General features: G+C 34.7%; 1 protein-coding gene and 1 pseudogene across 2 annotated transcripts; both read right to left on the bottom strand.

Annotated features, from left to right (window-relative positions):
• Positions 1-921: 921 nt before the first annotated feature.
• Positions 922-22,619, bottom strand: LOC136041611 (uncharacterized). 2 transcript variants are annotated; one of them, XM_065726319.1, is made up of 4 exons: positions 22,528-22,605; positions 7,066-7,367; positions 4,851-5,152; positions 926-1,487 (listed from the first exon to the last, which is right to left on the bottom strand). In XM_065726319.1, the coding sequence occupies exons 3-4, from the start codon at positions 5,142-5,144 to the stop codon at positions 1,128-1,130; spliced, it is 654 nt and encodes a 217-aa protein (XP_065582391.1). In that variant the 5' UTR covers positions 5,145-5,152; positions 7,066-7,367; positions 22,528-22,605; the 3' UTR covers positions 926-1,127. The 2 variants fall into 2 exon arrangements, with proteins under 2 accessions (XP_065582392.1, XP_065582391.1); XM_065726320.1 differs by lacking the exon at positions 4,851-5,152 and having other exon boundaries at positions 922-1,487; positions 22,528-22,619.
• LOC136041618 (NADH-ubiquinone oxidoreductase chain 2-like) overlaps positions 13,187-23,204 on the bottom strand; it is a 32,828-nt pseudogene continuing 22,810 nt past the window's right edge.

Raw genomic sequence — 23,204 nt, 5'->3', positions numbered from 1 at the left:
TGTAAATGAAGCATTTTCGTCTTTGGTTAGTCAAACTTCGCTTTTAACAAACCTGGTTACTTCGTTTCGAGTTACACACAAGAATTATTTACAAAAATTTGACCTATGGATTTCTGATGGGATTGCTTCCTAAATTTGAGTTAAAAACAAAAAGTATAAGAAATATCTATCAGTAAAAAATTGAGGATTTGTTTCAAGACCATAGTTCATATACAAATAAATTGAATTCTATTATTATATTAGCTAAGGGTAAATATTATAGATGTAAACTTGAAAGCTTATCGTATTTGGTATTGATAGCAAAAAAAAAATCTGACATCAGAAAGAGATGGAACCTTATTAATCAAAAGAGCTGGCATCTAGTGTAAAGTCAATTCCAGATTTCCATTGATAGGAAGCTAGAATGTTTCGATCGAGGAAGTGCCATTCGGTCTAATTGTTTTTCTATACCACGCGGCGTTCTTCATCTCTGTCTTAGGACCTATCTTGTTCCTTCTTTTTGTAAATGATTTGCCTCTGTGCAAAGTTATGTTTGCTGAAGACGTAGCACTTTTCGGATCCCATTCTGGTTTGGATAGACTATTTTTAAACCTTAATATGACACATTCAGCTGCATCTGATTAGTATACTAGGAGTCTACTTGTTCTTAATGAAAAGAAATGTCAAAATATTTTGTTTTCATGTACGGGCACAGTTCAAAGCAGCTCTTTTTCTATTTTTTTTTTTATTATGATGAAACTAAACGTATTCGCAATTTTAAGTATGTTGGAATTCTTCTTGTTGAAAATTTATCTTTCCGAGAACGTAGTAAAATTTTGTCACTGAAGATATCAAGGAATATTGGGATTCGTTCACGGTTGCGCCATCATTTCCCTAAAAATATTTTGAAGACAGTTTATTTTTCTTTTGTTCCCCCTTATTTCCTTTATTGTACTTCAGTAATTCAAGCTTCCCAGCCTTAGCTGACCTACTCAGTATTTCACCTGCTGTTTCGGAAAAATTTGTTGTCTTTTCCACTTCAAGAATGACAAAATCTTTCAATGAATCGACAGGGAAATAATTAATTTCAATCAAAGTATTTAAGGGTTTATCGACTTGAGCTGAGTATTTTGGGAAAATATTATATTCTAAAGATTCATTGCACACAATAGGCTGTTTATGTTTGTAATTAGACCCCTCACAATTCGGCTTAAATCTAGTAAATTTAGCTTCAGTTGCTTTCCAGCAAATGCTAGTATCAGTTTGATTTGTCCTTGAGTTTTTGCCTGAAAATCTGTCAATATTTCACCTCCCATATCCTGTAAAATTCTCATGAAATCAGCAGGGTAGGTAAATCCCAGAAAGTGAACGTTCACAAGTGCACGAGATAGGCACAATAATACATTTTCTGGATATTCACCCCAATGCATTATCAAAAACCTTCGCCGCATCTCCCATTCTTCACTTGTTTCGTACTCATCTCGAAATTTTCGTACTTCGTCCAGGGCCTTGAAATAAAATAAAGTATATATTAATTGCCCTTGATATGTGTTAGTTCATTTACGCTGATGGAAAAAAACCCTCAGCTAGATAACGTAAATTTTAAAGAAGAGCAAAAGAATCATTAGTTTCAGTTTTCGAATGTTATTAGTGAAAAAAAAATTTAAGCAGTCAATATTGAACGTTCCAATTTTCATACAATTTTGAAGCAAGAGACTGAGACATCCTTCAATAACGCACATCTAAAAACTTTTACTTGTAACAGTGGTAATTATAGATACTCGAAAAGAAAACTGGACATTTGTGGTCTAATGATTGAATAGTATTTTCTTTTACTCATCGTCAAGTTTATGCTCATAGTCAGAGGTTTTCTTATCAAGTGACTGAGTAGTTTCTCCAAATGTAAAGATATGAAAGGGACAAGAATAGCTAAAATATTTAGGTTTGAAGTTAACAGAATGTATTTTTGTTTTTAAGGTGGTTAGAGTGGCAATACATGTAAAATTAGCCAGAAGATTTCACTAGTTACTACTTTTATTATAATCTGATCCATATGTTCCACTAGATATTAACATATGTTTTAGTATTTTTTGGAACGAGGCAATATAGGTAGCTAAGCCGAGTGGAAATTAAACATAGGAAAGTAAGGTCGAACTTTAAAGCAAGAACCCAGGATAGATGGCTCCCACCCAGCTTGGGCGGACGTGGACTGACCATTCCTCCCCCCTCACCCTCAGGAGCCTAAGCAAAACTTTTCGTCCACACCAAACAAGATTAAATAAATAAATAAAGCTTTGGGACAAGGGTCTCAACCCTGCCAAGAGATAACTACAATGTAAGTAAAGTAAGTAAGTATGACGGCAATAGACCCTTAAGGTCCAAACCGGCGGTACTGATCTCCGTTTCGTGCCCCTTCAGCCAGGAAGCACAATGGGGGGTTGGGGACCAGCCATCCTATGCTTTTGGAAACTCTTCTTGCTTACCTTCCCCAGATTTCTCCAGTTACCCATTAGAACTTGGTCAACTATGGCTGAGCTTATAAAGTAACGCAACTGACCCCCGTCCCAAACCAAATAACTGGCCACGCCAGGGATCGAACTCGTATCCCTTGGACAAAGAATTCTAAACCAAGTGCACTCACCACTTAGCCAAAAAGGCTATCATAACTACAATGGGGAATGATTATAGTATTACACATGTCAGAATTAAGGAAGTGGTAAGTGTGCAGATAATGGAAGCTTCAAAAGACTAGTTTTCCGTAAGCTTTGGAGAAACAAATGCAAGATCACAACTAGTCAAACAAGCTCAGTCAAAGATAGATAATCTAAATGAATTGGAAACGCTTATTTGCTTGGAATAAACCCCTTTAGAGCTAGAACTACCCGTCATCAACGGTTGTCTAATATTTATGGTAACAACTTGATACCATGACAACGATTGATTTGATGCAATTTCGAAACACTGAAATAAATCATAAACTCTATCAATCTGTAAAATTTTAGAGAGAAAACAACACAAACACATTAATATGAAACACAATTGAAAACAATATTCTCAAAAAAAACAGGTAGTAAATTTGACATTTTTTCCCCTTTTTGGCTCAGCATTCATTTCCCTGGAGATCTTTCGTTTTTTAATACATATACGGCCAATCCCACAGTTCTAGATAAAGAACTGTAAGTAAGGCGGAATTAGGCCCAATAATATCCAAAACTCAGAAAATCTAAATTTCGATACCAATAGATGCATGAAAAGAATTGGATTTGTATGCTGATTCCACATATATGATATTCGATAAGTTTATTGTTACACATTAAAAAGCACAAGCCTTAAAAATTGCCTCGTCTTCAAAAAACAGGCGAAAATCCCCAAGGAGCCAAGAAATCTCGATGAAAATTGCACCACCAGATTCAGTATATCAAGGAAACCTTTTGCAGAGGTTTCCAGTTCCAATCTACAAAAATGTAGAATTTTGGAATTTTTAACTAGAAAAAAGATCACTAATACATGTTTTTTCCAGGAGTAATTGTAAAACAATAGTCCTAAAATATCGGGAGAGGGCTCATTCCAATAAAAAACAAAAGTTCTAGTACCTTTTTTAAGTAGCCAAAAAGATAGGAGGGCGTCTAGGCCGCTTCTTACGCCCCTTTTTTCCAAAAGTCATCGGATCAAAATTTTAAGGTGGCCATTTTGTTCAACATGGTTGAAAATTTTAATAGCTATGCCTTGGGGATAACATTTACCCCCCCCCCCCACCATCCACAGGGGAAATAGCTGCAAGCTATGGAACTTGTCCATTATTTATATATATATATATATATATATATATATATATATATATTATATATATATATATATATATATATATATATATATATATATATATATATATATATATATATATATATATATATATATATATATATATATATATATATATATATATATATATATATATATATATTTATATATATATATATATTTATATATATATATATATATATATATATATATATATATATATATATATATATATATATATATATATATATATATATATATATATATATACATATATATATATATAGTATTTGTTATGGGAAGCCCACAGACTTTTTTTTAATAGAGGGGAGATTTTCCAAGGCAAGAATCTTCAATAGAGAGAGAAGTTTCCAGGGGTGAACTTTCCATGGAAAATTTTACACAGGGAGAGTTTGCCATAATTACTCCAAAAAAACTGTTTACTTGTCTTACTTTCTCTTTGTTGGCTCAAAATTTTACATGTTTAGACATCTGAGAAACTGTCTGGGGCAAATTTATGGAAGAGTCGGAATTGTTTAGAGGATTTTTCGATGGGGAGGGAAAATTTTCCTAGGAGAATTTATGCAAGAAAAACTTAGCACAGGATGGGGAGGAAATTCCCAGAAAATATTCCATGATTTTTTTTTTGAGGTCTTTGAGGTCCATGATGAAGTTTTTGGGGCATAATTTGAGAAATGATCAGAAATTGAAGTAAAAACTATTTTTTTTTCAAATAAAAGCAAAGAACAACATTGAAAGTTGGAAAGAACAGGAATTACTCCGTATCTGAGGGGGATATCCTCTCCTCAGTACCTTGCTCTTTACTCTAGTTTGACTTTTTGTCCTAATTCTTTAAGATCGACTCCTGAAAAATAAGGACCGTTTAAATATAATAAAAGTTTTTTAAATGAAGGACAAAAAAATTCAGCATGAAGATCACCTTATAAAGGAGGGGTCATATACAGAGCAATTTCTGCTTGTTTTAAGTTTTTATGTTGCTTCTTACTTTCAGTTGAAAAAAACAGTTTTTCTTTAATAAATAAAAAAACAAAAAGCAAAACAAATACTACCGCTTCTTTTTGAGCCCTTTCCTTCTTTATCTGTTTTGATTTAGTCTTCTGAATTTCTTTATCTTGATCTGGGTACCTTTCTACTATTTCCTGGGAATGTGGAAACATTTCTTTGTCTTCTATTTGTTCATCCAGACATGGCAACAATTCCTGCTGACGTGGCGAAACGCCTCCTTTGTGTTCCTTTTTCTGTATCTTGACTTTATTTTTCTTTTTTGATTCCTTCAATAACTTTTTAAATATCTTCTCTATTTCTTCATCTTTGGGCGGTAAAATTTCTCTAGTTTTGACCATTGCAGCTTCTAGACAGATGATCAGTTTTAATTACACATGGTAGTTGAAAAAAGAACAATGAATCATTTTATTTATACTAGACAATTTTGGTAATACACATGATTTTGAGGTTGTTCATATAACCCAAACCAATCATCAGACAGTTTTCATGCTTTAGCCAACTCAATTTAAAAATAATGCAATGTTTTACTAATTTATCGAAAACATACACACAACTAATACAAGTAACAATACTTTATTTTAACCTCCTATAAAACAGAACAAAATGCAAAAATTAAAATAACAAAATACAGAACAAGGACGAGCTGTAAAAAAAGTTTTTTTTTATATCAAGATATTATATGTAACAGAAACCTTTTATCTAGAACTGTCATTACACCCATTTAAGGAATTAGGCCCACGACTTTTCGCAAAATTACATCTTTCCTAGAAATTTAGTAGATTTTTGTTGATTCCTTGCTTTTTTGTCCTACTAAAAAAAAAAGAACAACTTCTGATTCTATTCAAACAGTCCATATGTTTCAGGAGTCATTCTAAAGTAATTGGAACAAAAAGTCAAAATAGCGTGAAGAGCAGGGTGCAGTACTGAGGATGGGGCATCCTCATAATACACAAAGTAATTTTTCTCCTCTTTTAACCTTTAATCTTGTTCTTTACTTTCAATTGAAACAAAATTGTTTTTTATTCTAGTTTCTGATCGTTTTTTATATAGCGCTCAGAAATCCCACATCATGGAATTTTTCCCTGATAATTCCTCCCTCCCCATCCAGTGAAAACTTGATTTCTCAAAATTCACCCATGGAAAATCCCCCTCCTTATCGGAAAATCCTCCAGACAATTCAAACCCTGCTGCAAATTGCCCCAGACAATTTTCCAGACATCTCAACATGAAAAATAGAGACAGCAAAGTGAAAGTAAGACGGATAAAAAGTATTTATTTGATTAATTATGACAAACTCCCTCTGGAAAGTTCACCCCTGGAAATTTTCTTCTCCATGGAGGATTCTTGCCTTGGAAAATGCCCACGGCAGAAAATCCTCCCTCTCTTAAAAATAGTCTGTGGGCTTCCCAATTATAAATACTATACATAAAAAAGTTGAAATTTTTCATAAATTACAGTCTTTTCACCTGGGGGGAGGGGTCAACGGTATCTTCAAAGACGTAGTTATTTATATTTTCAACTATGCTCAAAAATTGGCCACCTACAAATTTTGATCAGGCAACTTTAGGGAAAAGGAGGTATGAGAGGGAGAATAGATGCCCTCCCTTCTTTCTGTTTACTTAAGACAGGTGGTAGATTATTTAATTTCCATTGGAATGAGCCCTCTCCCGATGTTTTAGGACCATTGTTAGGTGCGATCCTTCCCGGAAAAAAAACGAATGAATTAGCACGCACCAGCAATCTTTCTTCCGGAAAAAAAAACAAAATTCTACATTTTTGCAGATTGGAATTATAAACCTCTGCAGTTGGTTTCTCTGATATGCTGAATCTGATCGTTTAATTTTCATTAAGATTCCTTGAATTCTTGGGGATTTCTCCTATTTTTAAAAAATGAAACATATTTTTCAAGCTTATAGCTTTTGATCTGTAAGGAAAAAAATTAAACAAGTTTTATATATTTGGAATCACCACTCAAATCCAAGTCTTTTTATGCATTTATTGATGTCAAAATTCCGTTTCTAGGAGTTTTGGATTCTATTGGACCTAGTTACTCCTTACTTAGAGTTTGTTACCAAGAATTATGGGATTGACAGGCTCCATATTAAACAACAGCTAAGAACTCATATGGCACTTGTGACGAGGTCGGAAGAGCCAAGCAATTTCTGCTTGTTTTAAGTTTTTATGTTGCTTCTTACTTTCAGTTGAAAAAAACAGTTTTTCTTTAATAAATAAAAAAACAAAAAGCAAAACAAATACTACCTCTTCTTTTTGAGCCCTTTCCTTCTTTATCTGTTTTGATTTAGTCTTCTGAATTTCTTTATCTTGATCTGGGTACCTTTCTACTATTTCCTGGGAATGTGGAAACATTTCTTTGTCTTCTATTTGTTCATCCAGACATGGCAACAATTCCTGCTGACGTGGCGAAACGCCTCCTTTGTGTTCCTTTTTCTGTATCTTGACTTTATTTTTCTTTTTTGATTCCTTCAATAACTTTTTAAATACCTTCTCTATTTCTTCATCTTTGGGCGGTAAAATTTCTCTAGTTTTGACCATTGCAGCTTCTAGACAGATGATCAGTTTTAATTACACATGGTAGTTGAAAAAAGAACAATGAATCATTTTATTTATACTAGACAATTTTGGTAATACACATGATTTTGAGGTTGTTCATATAACCCAAACCAATCATCAGACAGTTTTCACGCTTTAGCCAACTCAATTTAAAAATAATGCTATGTTTTATTAATTTATCGAAAACATACACACAACTAATACAAGTAACAATACTTTATTTTAACCTCCTATAAAACAGAACAAAATGCAAAAATTAAAATAACAAAATACAGAACAAGGACGAGCTGTAAAAAAAGTTTTTTTTTATATCAAGATATTATATGTAACAGAAACCTTTTATCTAGAACTGTCATTACACCCATTTAAGGAATTAGGCCCACGACTTTTCGCAAAATTACATCTTTCCTAGAAATTTAGTAGATTTTTGTTGATTCCTTGCTTTTTTGTCCTACTAAAAAAAAAAGAACAACTTCTGATTCTATTCAAACAGTCCATATGTTTCAGGAGTCATTCTAAAGTAATTGGAACAAAAAGTCAAACTAGCGTGAAGAGCAGGGTGCAGTACTGAGGATGGGGCATCCTCATAATACACAAAGTAATTTTTCTCCTCTTTTAACCTTTAATCTTGTTCTTTACTTTCAATTGAAACAAAATTGTTTTTTATTCTAGTTTCTGATCGTTTTTTATATAGTGCTCAGAAATCCCACATCATGGAATTTTTCCCTGATGATTCCTCCCTCCCCATCCAGTGAAAACTTGATTTCTCAAAATTCACCCATGGAAAATCCCCCTCCTTATCGGAAAATCCTCCAGACAATTCAAACCCTGCTGCAAATTGCCCCAGACAATTTTCCAGACATCTCAACATGAAAAATAGAGACAGCAAAGTGAAAGTAAGACGGATAAAAAGTTTTTTTTTGATTAATTATGACAAACTCCCTCTGGAAAGTTCACCCCTGGAAATTTTCTTCTCCATGGAGGATTCTTGCCTTGGAAAATGCCCACGGCAGAAAATCCTCCCTCTCTTAAAAATAGTCTGTGGGCTTCCCAATTATAAATACTATACATAAAAAATTGAAATTTTTCATAAATTACAGTCTTTTCACCTGGGGGGAGGGGTCAACGGTATCCCCAAAGACGTAGTTATTAATATTTTCAACTATGCTCAAAAATTGGCCACCTACAAATTTTGATCAGGCAACTTTAGGGAAAAGGAGGTATGAGAGGGAGAATAGATGCCCTCCCTTCTTTCTGTTTACTTAAGACAGGTGGTAGATTATTTAATTTCCATTGGAATGAGCCCTCTCCCGATGTTTTAGGACCATTGTTAGGTACGATCCTTCCCGGAAAAAAAACAAATGAATTAGCATGCACCAGCAATCTTTCTTCCGGAAAAAAAAACAAAATTCTACATTTTTGCAGATTGGAATTATAAACCTCTGCAGTTGGTTTCTCTGATATGCTGAATCTGATCGTTTAATTTTCATTAAGATTCCTTGAATTCTTGGGGATTTCTCCTATTTTTAAAAAATGAAACATATTTTTCAAGCTTATAGCTTTTGATCTGTAAGGAAAAAAATTAAACAAGTTTTATATATTTGGAATCACCACTCAAATCCAAGTCTTTTTATGCATTTATTGATGTCAAAATTCCGTTTCTAGGAGTTTTGGATTCTATTGGACCTAGTTACTCCTTACTTAGAGTTTGTTACCAAGAATTATGGGATTGACAGGCTCTATATTAAACAACAGCTAAGAACTCATATGGCACTTGTGACGAGGTCGGAAGAGCCAAGGGCTCATATGGCATGATCTCTAGTAAAGTTCTAAGAATAAATAAGCTGATTTAAAAGGAAAATCAGAGGCTTAATGCCGGCCGGAATTTAAAAAGAGAGCTCTGAGACACGAGGTCCTTCTAAGTATCAAAATTCATTAAGATTCGATCACCTAATCGTAAGTTAAAAATACTTCATTTTTTTCTAGTTTTTCCTCTCCTTTCAGCCCCCCAGATGGATGAATTGGTAAAAACGACTTTATCAAGTCAATTTGTGCAGGTTCCTGACACGCCTATCAATTTTAATCGTTCTAGCACGTCCGGGAGCACCAAACTCGCCAAAGCACTGGACCCCCCCCCTTAATCCCCCACAGAGAGCATATCCAGTCCAGTAGCATCAATTGCGTATCTACGACATTTGCTTATCCTACCCACCAAGTTTCATCCTGATCTATCCACGCTGAGCGTTTTCCAAGATTTCCAGTTTTCACCTCCAACTCCCCCCAATAGTACCACATCTGTTCGTGATTTAAAATAGGATCTCTGAGAAATGATTTCCTTCTAAATATGAAATTTGATTAAGATTCGGTCACCTGTCCTTAAGCTAAAAATACCTCAATTTTCTAATTTTTTCAAATTAACCCCCCCCCCCCCAACTTCCCCAAAGAGAGCGGATCCGTTCTAATTACCAATCACGTATCTAGAACTTGTGCTTATTCTTCCCATCAAGTTTTATCCAGATCTCTGCACTTTAAGCGTTTTCCAAGATTTCCAGTTTCCAAGATTTCTGTTTCTGCCTCCAACCCCCTGTGTCCCCGGATCCGATTCCAACTGAAAATGGAGCATCTAAGACATAAAAACTTTCTATATATCAAGTTTCATTAAGATCTGATCACCCATTCGTAAGATAAAGATACCTCAATTTTCATGTTTTGTAAGGTTTCCGGTTTCCCCCTCCAACTGTCCCAATGTCACCGGATCTGGTCAGGATTTAAGATAAGAGGTCTGAAGCACTAGATTCTTCTAAATATCAAATTTCATTAAAATATGATCTTCCACTCGCAAGTTACAAATACCTTAATTTATCTAATTTTCTGAATTACCCCCCCCCCCCCAAAGAGAGCAGATCCAGTTCGGTTATATCAGTCACGTATCTTGGACTTGTGATTATTCTTCCCACCAAATTTCATCCTGATCTCTCCATTCTAAGCCTTTTCTAAGATTTCCACCCCCCCCCCCCAACTTCCCCCAATGACGTTGGATTCGGTTGGGATTTAAAATAGGAGATCTGAGTTACGAGGTCATTCTAAATATGGAATTTCATTAAGATCCAATCACTGCTTCGTAGGTTAAAAATACCTAATTTTTGTTTTTCAAAATTAACCCTACCCCCAACTCCCCCAAAAACAGCGGATCCATTCCGATTATATCAATCACGTATCTAGAACTTGTGCTTATTTTCTTACCAAGTTTCATCCCGACCCCTCCACTTTAAGCGTTTTCCAATATTTTAGGTTTCACCCTCCAACTCTCCCAATGTAGCCGAATCCGGTCGGGATTTAAAAAAGAGCTCTGACACACGATACCTTTCTAAATATTAAATTTCATTAAAACCAGATAACCTGTTCGTAAGTTAAAAATTCCTCATTCTTTCTATTTTTCCAAATTGACCATACCCCACTCCCCTCCCCCAGATGGTCGAATCGGGGAAATGACTATTTCTAATTTAATCTGGTCTGGTCCCTGATACGCCTGCCAAATTTCATCGTCCTTGCTTATCTGGAAGTGCCTAAACTAGCAAAACCAAGACTATCAGACACACCAACAGAATTTGCGATTGGTATATGTCACTTGGTAAATACCGAGTGCCATAAAAATTAACGATATCCAGAGAGACTAATACTGAGCGAAGAGGCAAATAAAAGAAAAAAGAAAGTTTTATTATCTGTATTTCCTAAAATATGGTTTTCAATTATGTTTCATATTCATGGTTTTGGTTTCTCCTGTTTACGTCCAGTTTACGATTTTTCTTCAGTGTTTCGAAATTGCAATCAATTGTTGCCAAGGTATCAAGTTGTTACCAAAACCATTAAACAACCATTGATGACTGGTAGTTCTAGCTCTAAAAAGGCTTCGTCCAAGCAAGTAAATGTTTTCAGTCCATTTAAATTATTCCTTTTTGACTGAGCTTTTTAGACAAATTGTGATCTTACATTAGCTTCTTTAAAGTTTACAGACAGCTAGTCTTTTGAGTCTTGCATTATCTCCACGCTCTTTTTAATCCTGATGTTTCAATAGAAAAAGAAACACTGGCATGTATATAGTGCATTGCCAAGTGCTGAAAATTGCACCAAGTCTCTAATCATAGTAAAGGTCCCTGGGACTACTTTTCACCTGATTCTAAGCTGGTCTAGAAGCTTTGTGCAGACTTGAGAAGATATATTAGTCCCTGTCCTCCACTGGTTTGTGACACCTAATTTTCCAGAGATGATCATTCTTTCAATGATTTGAATAATAAGTAAATTGTAAGTTTGAACGTAACCCATTTAAAAAAAAAAGAGCCAGAGCGTCACTTGTGACGAGGTCGGAAGAGCCAAGAGTCAAGAGCTTCTTCTCACTGAGTTTCATTACGATCTTTTGACTCTAAGCGTTTTCCGAGATTTCTGGTTTTCCCCTCCAACTCCACCCAATGTCACGGCATCCGGTCGGGACTTAAAATAAGTGCTCTGAGACACGAGGTTCCTCTAAATATCAAGTTTCATTAAGATCTGATAACCCATACGTAAGTTAGAAATACCTCATTTTTCCGAATTAACCGTCCTTCCACTCCCTCCAGATGGTCAAATCAGGGAAGCGACTATTTCTAATTTTATCTGGCTGGGTCCCTGATGTGCCTGCCAGCTTCCAACGATCGCTATATTGATCACGTATCTAGTTTCGGATCTTCTTAATGTAAAAATTGCGGTGGTCCGAGATTCAAACCTGAGAACTCTCATACCCTAAGCGAGAATCATACCATCAAGATCACAAGCCATATTTAAGAAGAACAATCATTCGTTTCGTCAACAAATAAAATTCTTCTCAACTATCTTGTTTGCTCCCCCCCCCTAGACAGTCGAATCGAGATAAAGACTATTTCTAATTTAATCTAGTCTGGTCCCTGATATGCCTGCCAACTTCCATTGTCCTAGCTTATCTGGAAGTACCCAAACTAGTAAATCCTCCCCGACTACCCCAAGGAGAGCGGATCCGGTCGGTTACGTCAATAACATATCTAGGGCATGTGCTTATTCTTCCGACCAAGTTTCATCCCGATCTTTAAAACTCTAAACGTTTCCCACAATTTCCAGTTTCCCCCTCCGGATCCACCCAGTGTCACCGGATCCGGTCGGAATTAAAAATAACAGCTCTGAAACACGAGGTCCTTCTAAATATTATAGTTCATTAAGATCCAATCACCCTTTCATAAGTGAAAAATACCTCTATTTTTTCCAAACTACCGAATTAGGTGCCCCCCAACTCTCTCAAAGAGAGCAAATCCGATCCAGTTATGTAATTAACGTATCTAGGACATGTACTTATTTTTCCCACCAGATTTCATCCTGATCTCTCCACTCTAAGCATTTTCCAAGATTTTGGAAAACATAGATGTTATTTTATGCAGGGAGGAAGAATGGGTGATGTGGCAGGGAGTAGGGCTCATTATAAATAAGGAAGCTGCTAAGTCTTGCTTAAGCTGAGAAGGTATTAATAATAGGATACTAATTGTTTATTTCATGAAATAAAAGAGCAACATAGTAGTCATATTAGTTTATGCACCCTGTAGAACCAAGTGATAAAGGTGGTAGTGACTCAGCTGAATTGTATTTACAATCACAGGAACAAATAGACATGATCCTCGGTAGAAATATGATATTTTTGCTAGGGGAATTTAATAACCAAGTTTGAAAAAACAGACATAGAAGGTGTGCTAAGTTAGGCAAATTTGGTATTGAGAAATAAAATAGTAACAGTTATAGACTGCTCCCCCAATCAAGCTATAAGCAATACAGTACTGTTAACGTGGTACTCACATGATGGTATGACTGCAAAGCTTATTGTTTTTGTTATTATTAGATGAAGACTGGCAGGATAAATATAGCATACTAGAATAAAAAGATGGTTTTATTAACGTTAGAAGTTATCTTCACTCTATAATAGTGTCTAATGTTAATCTAAAGCTAAAATTTACCAAAAGATCTTACCTTCCAGGAAGCTAAGATATTGGTAGACTCTAGGATGAGAATTTGATATAAACTTCCCAGGAACATTTGAATGATAAACTAGAGAGTCTGTAATTCGAGAATGGAGAAGATGGATAAAATAATTCTAGTGAAGTAATTTATGAAGTAGCAGATGCTGTCTTAAAAATGATTTCCAGAATATTAATGGCAGTGATTTATGTCTAGCAGAGAAATGGAGGGAATTATTCAAAAAGTATCTAAGTGATATATCATAGGGAAAGATAAAGGAATGTAAGGAAGAGAAAGTATTAAAGTATGAATCCAAGAGGTAGAAAGTGAAGGTGATGGATAAAACTGCTCAAGATCTAGAAGATGAGGCAAGAAAGCATAATAGTAAAATATTTTGTTGTGTTGACATATTAAAAAATCAAGCGGGGGTTGTCGTTCTGGAGTAGTTCTAGTTAAAAGATATGAATGGGGCCACAATTAATAATAAAAAAAATTGAAGAAAGATGGGATTAACTTTGAGAATGGGTTTAACAGTGATAGAGTTAAAGGAAATGATGCAGAAAAGAATGAAAATGCTTACAACATTTTGGAAAGTTTATCTCATAAGAGTTTACATCACTATTTACATATGGAAAAAGCATGCAGCTATTGACTCTTATTTTATTCATCTGCTACTTCAAACACTACTTCACTAAAATTATTCTATCTAACTTATCTATTCTCAAATTCCAGACTCTGTAGTTCAGTATTCAGCTGTTCTTGGGAGTTTATATCAAAGAGTCTACCTAGAATTTCTAGGGTCTACCAACATCTTTATTTCCTGGAAGGTAATCACCTTTTCTAAATTTAAGCTGTAGATTAACTTTAGGCACTATTAAACGTTGAATATAACTTCAAAAATTAATAAAACACTCTTATTATTCTATTATCCTGTATTGATCCTGCCAGGCTTTAGCTTACAATAACAAAAACAATAAGCTCTGCTGTCATACCATAACATGAATACTATTTTAACAATACTGCATTGGTTATAAATTGATTGATAAAGCAGTCTATAACCATTACTGTTTTATTTTTCAATGCCAAACTTAACTAGACAAGGAAAAATCTATCCCCATTTCTTCAAATCTGTGCATTAAGGTCCTCTAGCAAAAATACCATATTTCTACCCAAGATCCTATCTATTTGTTCCTGTGGCTGTAATTAAAATTCAGCTGAGTCACTACCACCTTTACCATTTGATTCTAAATGGGCATAAACTAATACTGTTGATACCTTGCTCTTTTATATCAAACAATGAGCAAATAGCATTCCATTATTCTATTGATGTCTACCAACATCTTTATTTCCTGAAAGGTAATTACCTTTTCTAAATTTGAGCATTAGATTAACTTTAGGCACTACTAAACGTTGAAGATAACTTCAAAAATTAATAAAACACTCGTATTATTCTAGTATCCTGTATTGATCCTACCAGTCTTCAGCTTACAATAACAAAAACAATAATCTGTGCTGTCATACCATAACATGAGTACCATTTTAACAGTACTGTGTTAGTTATAACTTGATTGATATAGCAGTCTATAACCATTAATATTTTATTTTTCAATGCCGAACTTAACTAGGCAAGGAAAAATCTATCACCGTTTCTTCAAATCTGTGCATTGAGGCCCACTAGCAAAAATACTATATTTCTACCAAAGATCCTATCTATTTGTTCCTGTGGCTGTAATGAAATTTCAGCTGAGTCACTACCAGCTTTATCATTTGATTCTAAATGGACATAAGCTAATACAGTTGATACCTTGCTCTTTTATATCATATAATGAACAACTAGCATTCCATTATTAATACCTTCCCAGCCAAAGCAAGACTTAACTTCCTTAGCTTCCTTATTTAGTGTTTTGGAAGTAACTAATTATAAGTATTTTATTGTTTTTCAAAGTATTTAAATGCGCATTTATTTACAACTTAGATCAAGTAATTTAAATAAGTATTTAATTTTTTTCCACACTTCCTGTTTGGAAAAAACTATACCACAATTCAATGGAAAAGTGTCAAGCACTGCGAAATGCAACAAGGCAGAGCTCAAAAACCTCTAATAAAGTCAAAATTTAATGTCAAAGCAGCTGATGGTTTCAAACACAACTAGGTGAGATTCTAAACATCATGCTAAGAAACGGATTGCTGAAGTGCAGGACAAGATTAGGCAGGTTTGAACCAAACTGAACCTACTGAAGGTGAACGCAATTGGACTTGAGGAGTATGCCAAGGTAATTGAGCCTGCTGCCAGGGCACTTGACATACTAAAGGACAACAAGGACTGTTTTCTGGGAATGCTGTTGCCCATGTGTATTGCACTAAGAAAGGAAATGATTGACATGAAAGAAAATGGATCTATCAAACACACACAAGCTCTTGCAGAAGTGATCTTGTATTATACATAGTTTTGCAATGCAGCAAAGTGAACTTAGTTTTAAGGAGTTAGCAACAACTAATGGAAGCCACCCTGGTTTCAAGGGAAAATGGATACTGGGAGACTTGCTAGCCAAAGCTGATAATCAGTTGACTGATTGTGATGCTGGGTGTAGCAGTGTTGTTGGTCAATTCTGATTACTCTTTTACTTTCAACAGTGGTGGTATAAGGACAAGCACAGATTCTTCTTTTGGATATAAAATGAAAGTTTAGCTATTGAGGTTCTTGGACAATAAAGACCATGTAATCAAGTTCTTGAAAAAATAACTGGACATTGCAAGAGTTTTCCAAAAGTTCAATACTTCCAAACCACTGTCAATTCTAGTATAACTTCTTTTTTTCTGTTGAGGGCTTGGTTTCAACTGTAAAGCAGAATTAGCTGGGAGACATGAAGTTTGAGAAGCTTTTGTTATCGAAAGCAAACTTTTGTAAGAACTTTCATCATAAATTGTATATTTTGAGAAAAAATTATTTTGTAGCTTGAATAATTTGTATTTTAAGTACATATTTTCTAATTAAATACAAATTACTTCCCTGGTAATATATTTTCAATTACTAATTAATTATTTTATGATATGATTAATTTGTATGTGTAATTAAATACATTTCAAAAGTATTTCCCACACCATTGCTTATTTATCATGAGCCCTACTCCCTGCATAATCACCCCATCCTTCCTCCACAATAAAATAATTTTTATACCCCCCCCCCAATTTTTATGTTTCTACCCCTGGGATCTGAGCTCCTGAAACTCCTAGCAAGTTTAGTTATAAACTTCATAAATTTACCATCAAAATTCTACCATAATATTTGTTTTTTAGTGTTGTCAGGTCTATACAAAGCTATTAAGCCACCTTAGAATCAGGCAGAAAGTAGTGACAGGGACATTTAGTATGATTGAAGACTTGATGCAATCTTGATCAGTTTTAGTAACATATATCAAATCCTATGCTATCAATCTTATTCTTATTATCTCTGCCTTATTTCATATTCATGACTGCAAATATTACATCACCATGGCAAGGTAAGTCATTATAAATAACGTAGCTGGGAAAAGTTTTTTTCAGCATAGCAAAACAGATGAAACAAAGAAAATGATATATCAATCGAAATCCAGTGCAAATTCTGTGTTGTTTACTAAGCTAAAATTTCCTCAAGGGGCCCTACTCCTCAAGTCACCCTGCAGCTTCGTTTGAAGCCATGGTTCTGGGTAAGCAAAGTTGTGTACAGTCTACCCTAATGAAACTATGGGGTCAAGCAGGGAATATTTCCCTTATTGGGGATAGGGAGAGGGGAAGGACTTTATGACAGAGCAGAGATTCCAAACCATATAGCAGTACTAAATCAGCTCCAACATTTTACACCCAGCCTATGATGCTTGTTAGAAGTAATATTGATGTAGTGCAAACACTTGATGCCTGTGTGATGAGATCCCAGTATCAGATGCACTGTCTAGGCTGCAATTAAAGCACAAAATGCACATAAAGCCAAAGAAAAACCTGAGCTTGCAGTGATTTCCTTTTTTTAGATAAACGCCTATCAAAGAAAGTAAACTAAATGGCATGCAAAAAGAGACAAGGAAATACAAATCTTGGCAGATAAGGTCACAAAAAATTGGGAAGACTGCCCATCTGTATTAGTGTTATATTAGAATTAGCAGGATGATTTAGTAGCCCTGGCATATTGCTCAAAGGTGATAGGATACCATTCCCAGGATCCTAAGGGGTGAAGCCATCAAGCAGTTGCATGACCCCTGTCTTAGCATTGCAAAGATAAAAGAGTGAGCCCAAACAGTCATATTTTAGCCAAGTATTCTTAAGAATGTAGAAACGTGATACTCAACCGTGTGGTATCCACAAAACATAAGCCCAACTAGACAAATGAGCCAATGCTTTCATACTGAATTCCATCATTTCCTTTTGAACAGGTGGGAGCAGACCTGTTCAAAGTCTAAGGACAAGACACCACTGCAGTCACTTTAATAAAGATGATTTCCTGCCTGTAACCTCTTCTCATGTGGTGATAGCAGAACTTAGAACACAGTTTTTAGACAAACTAAAACACATTTTTTCCTGAAAACTAAAAACATAATTTTCTAGACATGGTGCCCCAGTGACTAAACAAGTGCCCACAGTTTTAGTACGACAAAGTTTTAGACATTTACCAAAGATCAGGAAATCCACTCCATGTTATGCTCAGTCAAATGAAAAAATCTGTCCAGTTTATTGAGAGACTGATGACTAAGGCACTAGACACAAGGCAGATCTCAACTTTGCTCTTCTGGAATACAGAAACTTTGATCTTTGGTACCAAAACAGAAGTAGAAACTAATCCCAAAAAGTATGGAGCAAAAACTCTCAACACATGCCCAAGGAAGATCATAATTGTACCCAGGCAATTGGTATAGTAGAATTAGATCCTCCAGACAGTTGGAAAATCTCTCATAAGGAGACAAGGTTTAGTTTAAACTGAACAAAACCTCACACTGGCACCCTTTTGAATCAAAATGAACAAACACCTTGCTTGTTTATTGTTAAATCAGATAATAGATGACACATGAAGACAACTAATACTTTTTTGGAAAAGATAAGCATCATTACTTGACAAGCACATATTTGGAAAATGCAGCTCTGAATCTTCCTAAACATGCCACAATAGTAGAAGATATTTACAGCCAGGGCTGCTACTAGCCAAAATATTTTTTGTGGGGGGGATATTTTAATGACTGGCTTTTCATTTTTACTGACTTTTTTTGTCAGTAATTAGCATAATGTATGTTTCATATACAATATGTAAAATCACTGGATGAGTTGGTAAAAAAACTGCATTTACAAACCAAGGCTTAGGATTTAGTACATATTATGTCACTATTTTAATGCTCTTTATTTAACCAAATGGAAAATTGTGGTACCATCTGCAAAATCGCATAAGTCAGTAGAAACCACATTTACCAACCAAGCTTAAAAGTTTGACAGAAGACATGGTAAAGGTAAGGTAAAGGATATGGCATTAGACTTTACAGTCCATACCGGCGGTGCTGATCTCCATTTCTTGGCCCTTCAGCCAGGAAGTGCAATGGGGGGTAGGGGGCCAGCCATCCTGTGCTTTTGCACACCCTTCCACAGAAGACATGTGAGTATTTTTGTAGTCTTTAGTTGACCAAACAAATATATTAGCCCCAATACATGACAGCCCTGGTGAAAGCAGCAACAGAACCAAGCCTGTACAAGTCAAGATCCAAAAGCTGCCTTCAGGGTGGGAGGAAAGTCCACTAGTAGTCAAAGGCTAAAGCAAGCCCTAAGAATTGTAATTTGCTTAGATAGTGATATTGGCTAATTTTTTTCACTTCAGTCTGCAATAATTCTTAATCTTTCATTTATTATAATGCAATGATAAACTGTTTCATTTTTGTTGGCCCTATATGAATAAAAAACACCCTGGCAATTATTCCACTCACACTGCTTATTAGAAGGATTAAATATATTTTCAGAATTATCTTTCAAGTATGAATGTTGCAATAATGTTATTTTCCTAGATAAATGACCATATGGATAAAGGTAATTTTTTTTACATATAAGTCCTAAATTGTAAAACTTCATTTTTCATGACAAAGAGAAAGCAGATGTAGAAAGTGACAAGTGTACTGAACTTTGTAAACCTGAAGATGTCAGGAAAGCCAGATCTGAGATGCCGACCCCTGATCACAATAATGTGTGAAGGACCTAAAAAATACTCCAGAAACATATCTCTAAGTTACTACTCTTCTGATTTCTAAGTCTCAGAACCTATTGTAATTTTTACAAAATAACATTATAGATTAATTTATTGTTTTCCATTTCTTTTTCTCTTTTTTTAATTTTGATATTGCATTTTCTGCTATTTTAATAGAATTTGAAGATATACCAATTCATTTTTTTTTTGTAAATCTAGGAAATATATCAGCCTATTTTTTTGAAAATCATAAATTGGGATTGAACAGAGTTGTGAAGCTGAAAATACTTTTTTTGTGCTTCATTTAAGCAGAAAATCTGTTTTGCAAGGTTTTGCTTTAATAAAACAAATATTTTTGAAGGTTGTCAAAGGCCAGTGCCCTCTAGTAGAAGAAAAAGTCTTCCCAGGACATACTTTAGTCTAGAGATACATCCCTGAAATTTTCAATTTCTTAACCTAAACACTTTCTCAGATAGGAAACAATAGCTTGTCTAGATTTTACTTGTGCAATGTTTAGTGTGACTGCAAAGCCATGTGCTTAAAATAGGCGTATTTGCTTTTTTCAGCTTGCTCTTTTTGTAGGTACATGGGTTTTTTATTATGTAAAAGCTTGAATCTTTGGTACCAAAACAGAAGTAGAAACTAATCCCAAAAAGTATGGAGCAAAAACTCTCAACACATGCCCAAGGAAGATCATAATTGTACCCAGGCAATTGGTATAGTAGAATTAGATCCTCCAGACAGTTGGAAAATCTCTCATAAGGAGACAAGGTTTAGTTTAAACTGAACAAAACCTCACACTGGCACCCTTTTGAATCAAAATGAACAAACACCTTGCTTGTTTATTGTTAAATCAGATAATAGATGACACATGAAGACAACTAATACTTTTTTGGAAAAGATAAGCATCATTACTTGACAAGCACATATTTGGAAAATGCAGCTCTGAATCTTCCTAAACATGCCACAATAGTAGAAGATATTTACAGCCAGGGCTGCTACTAGCCAAAATATTTTTTGTGGGGGGGATATTTTAATGACTGGCTTTTCATTTTTACTGACTTTTTTTGTCAGTAATTAGCATAATGTATGTTTCATATACAATATGTAAAATCACTGGATGAGTTGGTAAAAAAACTGCATTTACAAACCAAGGCTTAGGATTTAGTACATATTATGTCACTATTTTAATGCTCTTTATTTAACCAAATGGAAAATTGTGGTACCATCTGCAAAATCGCATAAGTCAGTAGAAACCACATTTACCAACCAAGCTTAAAAGTTTGACAGAAGACATGGTAAAGGTAAGGTAAAGGATATGGCATTAGACTTTACAGTCCATACCGGCGGTGCTGATCTCCATTTCTTGGCCCTTCAGCCAGGAAGTGCAATGGGGGGTAGGGGGCCAGCCATCCTGTGCTTTTGCACACCCTTCCACAGAAGACATGTGAGTATTTTTGTAGTCTTTAGTTGACCAAACAAATATATTAGCCCCAATACATGACAGCCCTGGTGAAAGCAGCAACAGAACCAAGCCTGTACAAGTCAAGATCCAAAAGCTGCCTTCAGGGTGGGAGGAAAGTCCACTAGTAGTCAAAGGCTAAAGCAAGCCCTAAGAATTGTAATTTGCTTAGATAGTGATATTGGCTAATTTTTTTCACTTCAGTCTGCAATAATTCTTAATCTTTCATTTATTATAATGCAATGATAAACTGTTTCATTTTTGTTGGCCCTATATGAATAAAAAACACCCTGGCAATTATTCCACTCACACTGCTTATTAGAAGGATTAAATATATTTTCAGAATTATCTTTCAAGTATGAATGTTGCAATAATGTTATTTTCCTAGATAAATGACCATATGGATAAAGGTAATTTTTTTTACATATAAGTCCTAAATTGTAAAACTTCATTTTTCATGACAAAGAGAAAGCAGATGTAGAAAGTGACAAGTGTACTGAACTTTGTAAACCTGAAGATGTCAGGAAAGCCAGATCTGAGATGCCGACCCCTGATCACAATAATGTGTGAATGACCTAAAAAATACTCCAGAAACATATCTCTAAGTTACTACTCTTCTGATTTCTAAGTCTCAGAACCTATTGTAATTTTTACAAAATAACATTATAGATTAATTTATTGTTTTCCATTTCTTTTTCTCTTTTTTTAATTTTGATATTGCATTTTCTGCTATTTTAATAGAATTTGAAGATATACCAATTCATTTTTTTTTTGTAAATCTAGGAAATATATCAGCCTATTTTTTTGAAAATCATAAATTGGGATTGAACAGAGTTGTGAAGCTGAAAATACTTTTTTTGTGCTTCATTTAAGCAGAAAATCTGTTTTGCAAGGTTTTGCTTTAATAAAACAAATATTTTTGAAGGTTGTCAAAGGCCAGTGCCCTCTAGTAGAAGAAAAAGTCTTCCCAGGACATACTTTAGTCTAGAGATACATCCCTGAAATTTTCAATTTCTTAACCTAAACACTTTCTCAGATAGGAAACAATAGCTTGTCTAGATTTTACTTGTGCAATGTTTAGTGTGACTGCAAAGCCATGTGCTTAAAATAGGCGTATTTGCTTTTTTCAGCTTGCTCTTTTTGTAGGTACATGGGTTTTTTATTATGTAAAAGCTTGAATCTTGCCCAAAATTGCATATAATATTCAAGATTAGGAGCCTTCTGTCTGTGTCTAAAAAAAATAGTTTATAATGCTTAGATTACTTTATTTTATACATCTGTTCCAGATTATGCAATGGCTGAGTAGGCTACAGCAAATTCTCTCAACTAAATCTTTTCAATTTTTTTAAAAGTCATCATCTTAATTTTAAAGCATTTCCTTCTGAGGAATCATTGTAAATTACTATCTTATTTATTTTTTATCCTTAAAGTTTGTTCAGAAGAGCTATTACTATACCTATGCATTCTTACCAAAGACTAGTACATAACTAACCTAAGGCCTTTTTTCGCGTCAACCAAAGAGACTGTTTGAGCTCAACCACTCGGTGTGGTTGAGCTCAACCGCTGTTTTTGCGTGAAACAGTGACAAACCAGGTTGTCATGAAAAGTGATTTTGCGTGAAACAATTGACTGGTTGAACTCTAATTTAACCAGAACTGTCATTGTTTTTAACCGTAGGGTTCTACCAGTCATAATTATTGGTTGACCTTTTCAGGCGTAGATTTCGAAAAGAAGAATTCGTAGGCTATAAATAAGTCTATATAAAATAAGAATTAGAAGCTGACAAATAGAATTCTAGCCACGCAAAAGTAAGGTTTAATTTTGTTTTTTTTCGTATTAGGGCTATTTGGATAAATGTTGGGTTATATCCTGCAATTTGATTCACATAGGCCTTAATACAGGAAGTCAAGAGTTTGAATATGCTTTTGAAAACTTATGTAGATACTTGGAAATCTTTGTTTCATCCTTTTGATGCCCTAGACTTGACCTTAGCTTGTTAATTTGGCTTCAGAGATAAAACCTTGATGAAGCAAGACCCTAGTGGTTGTAAAGCATCGTTAATCCAATTACTATTCTTACTAGATGCTTCAAGATATGTTGCATCTTTGTCAGAACTCTTTACATTTCAGCCTTACCCTATAGGGCCATGGATAAATTTTCAGGTCAAAC

Source organism: Artemia franciscana, unplaced genomic scaffold (assembly GCF_032884065.1).
Source record: "Artemia franciscana unplaced genomic scaffold, ASM3288406v1 PGA_scaffold_302, whole genome shotgun sequence".
In the NCBI taxonomy this organism is placed as follows: Eukaryota; Metazoa; Arthropoda; class Branchiopoda; order Anostraca; family Artemiidae; genus Artemia; species Artemia franciscana.
This window is presented reverse-complemented; position numbering and strand designations above follow the sequence as displayed.

Bases quoted from the DNA above. Each gene is read 5' to 3' on its own strand.
- LOC136041611 (XM_065726320.1), bottom strand. From the start codon at position 7,359: ATGGTCAAAACTAGAGAAATTTTACCGCCCAAAGATGAAGAAATAGAG. The intron at 1,488-7,065 runs GTAGTATTTGTT...TTTTATTTCAAG, and splicing joins AAAGGGCTCAAAAAGAAGAG to GCCCTGGACGAAGTACGAAA.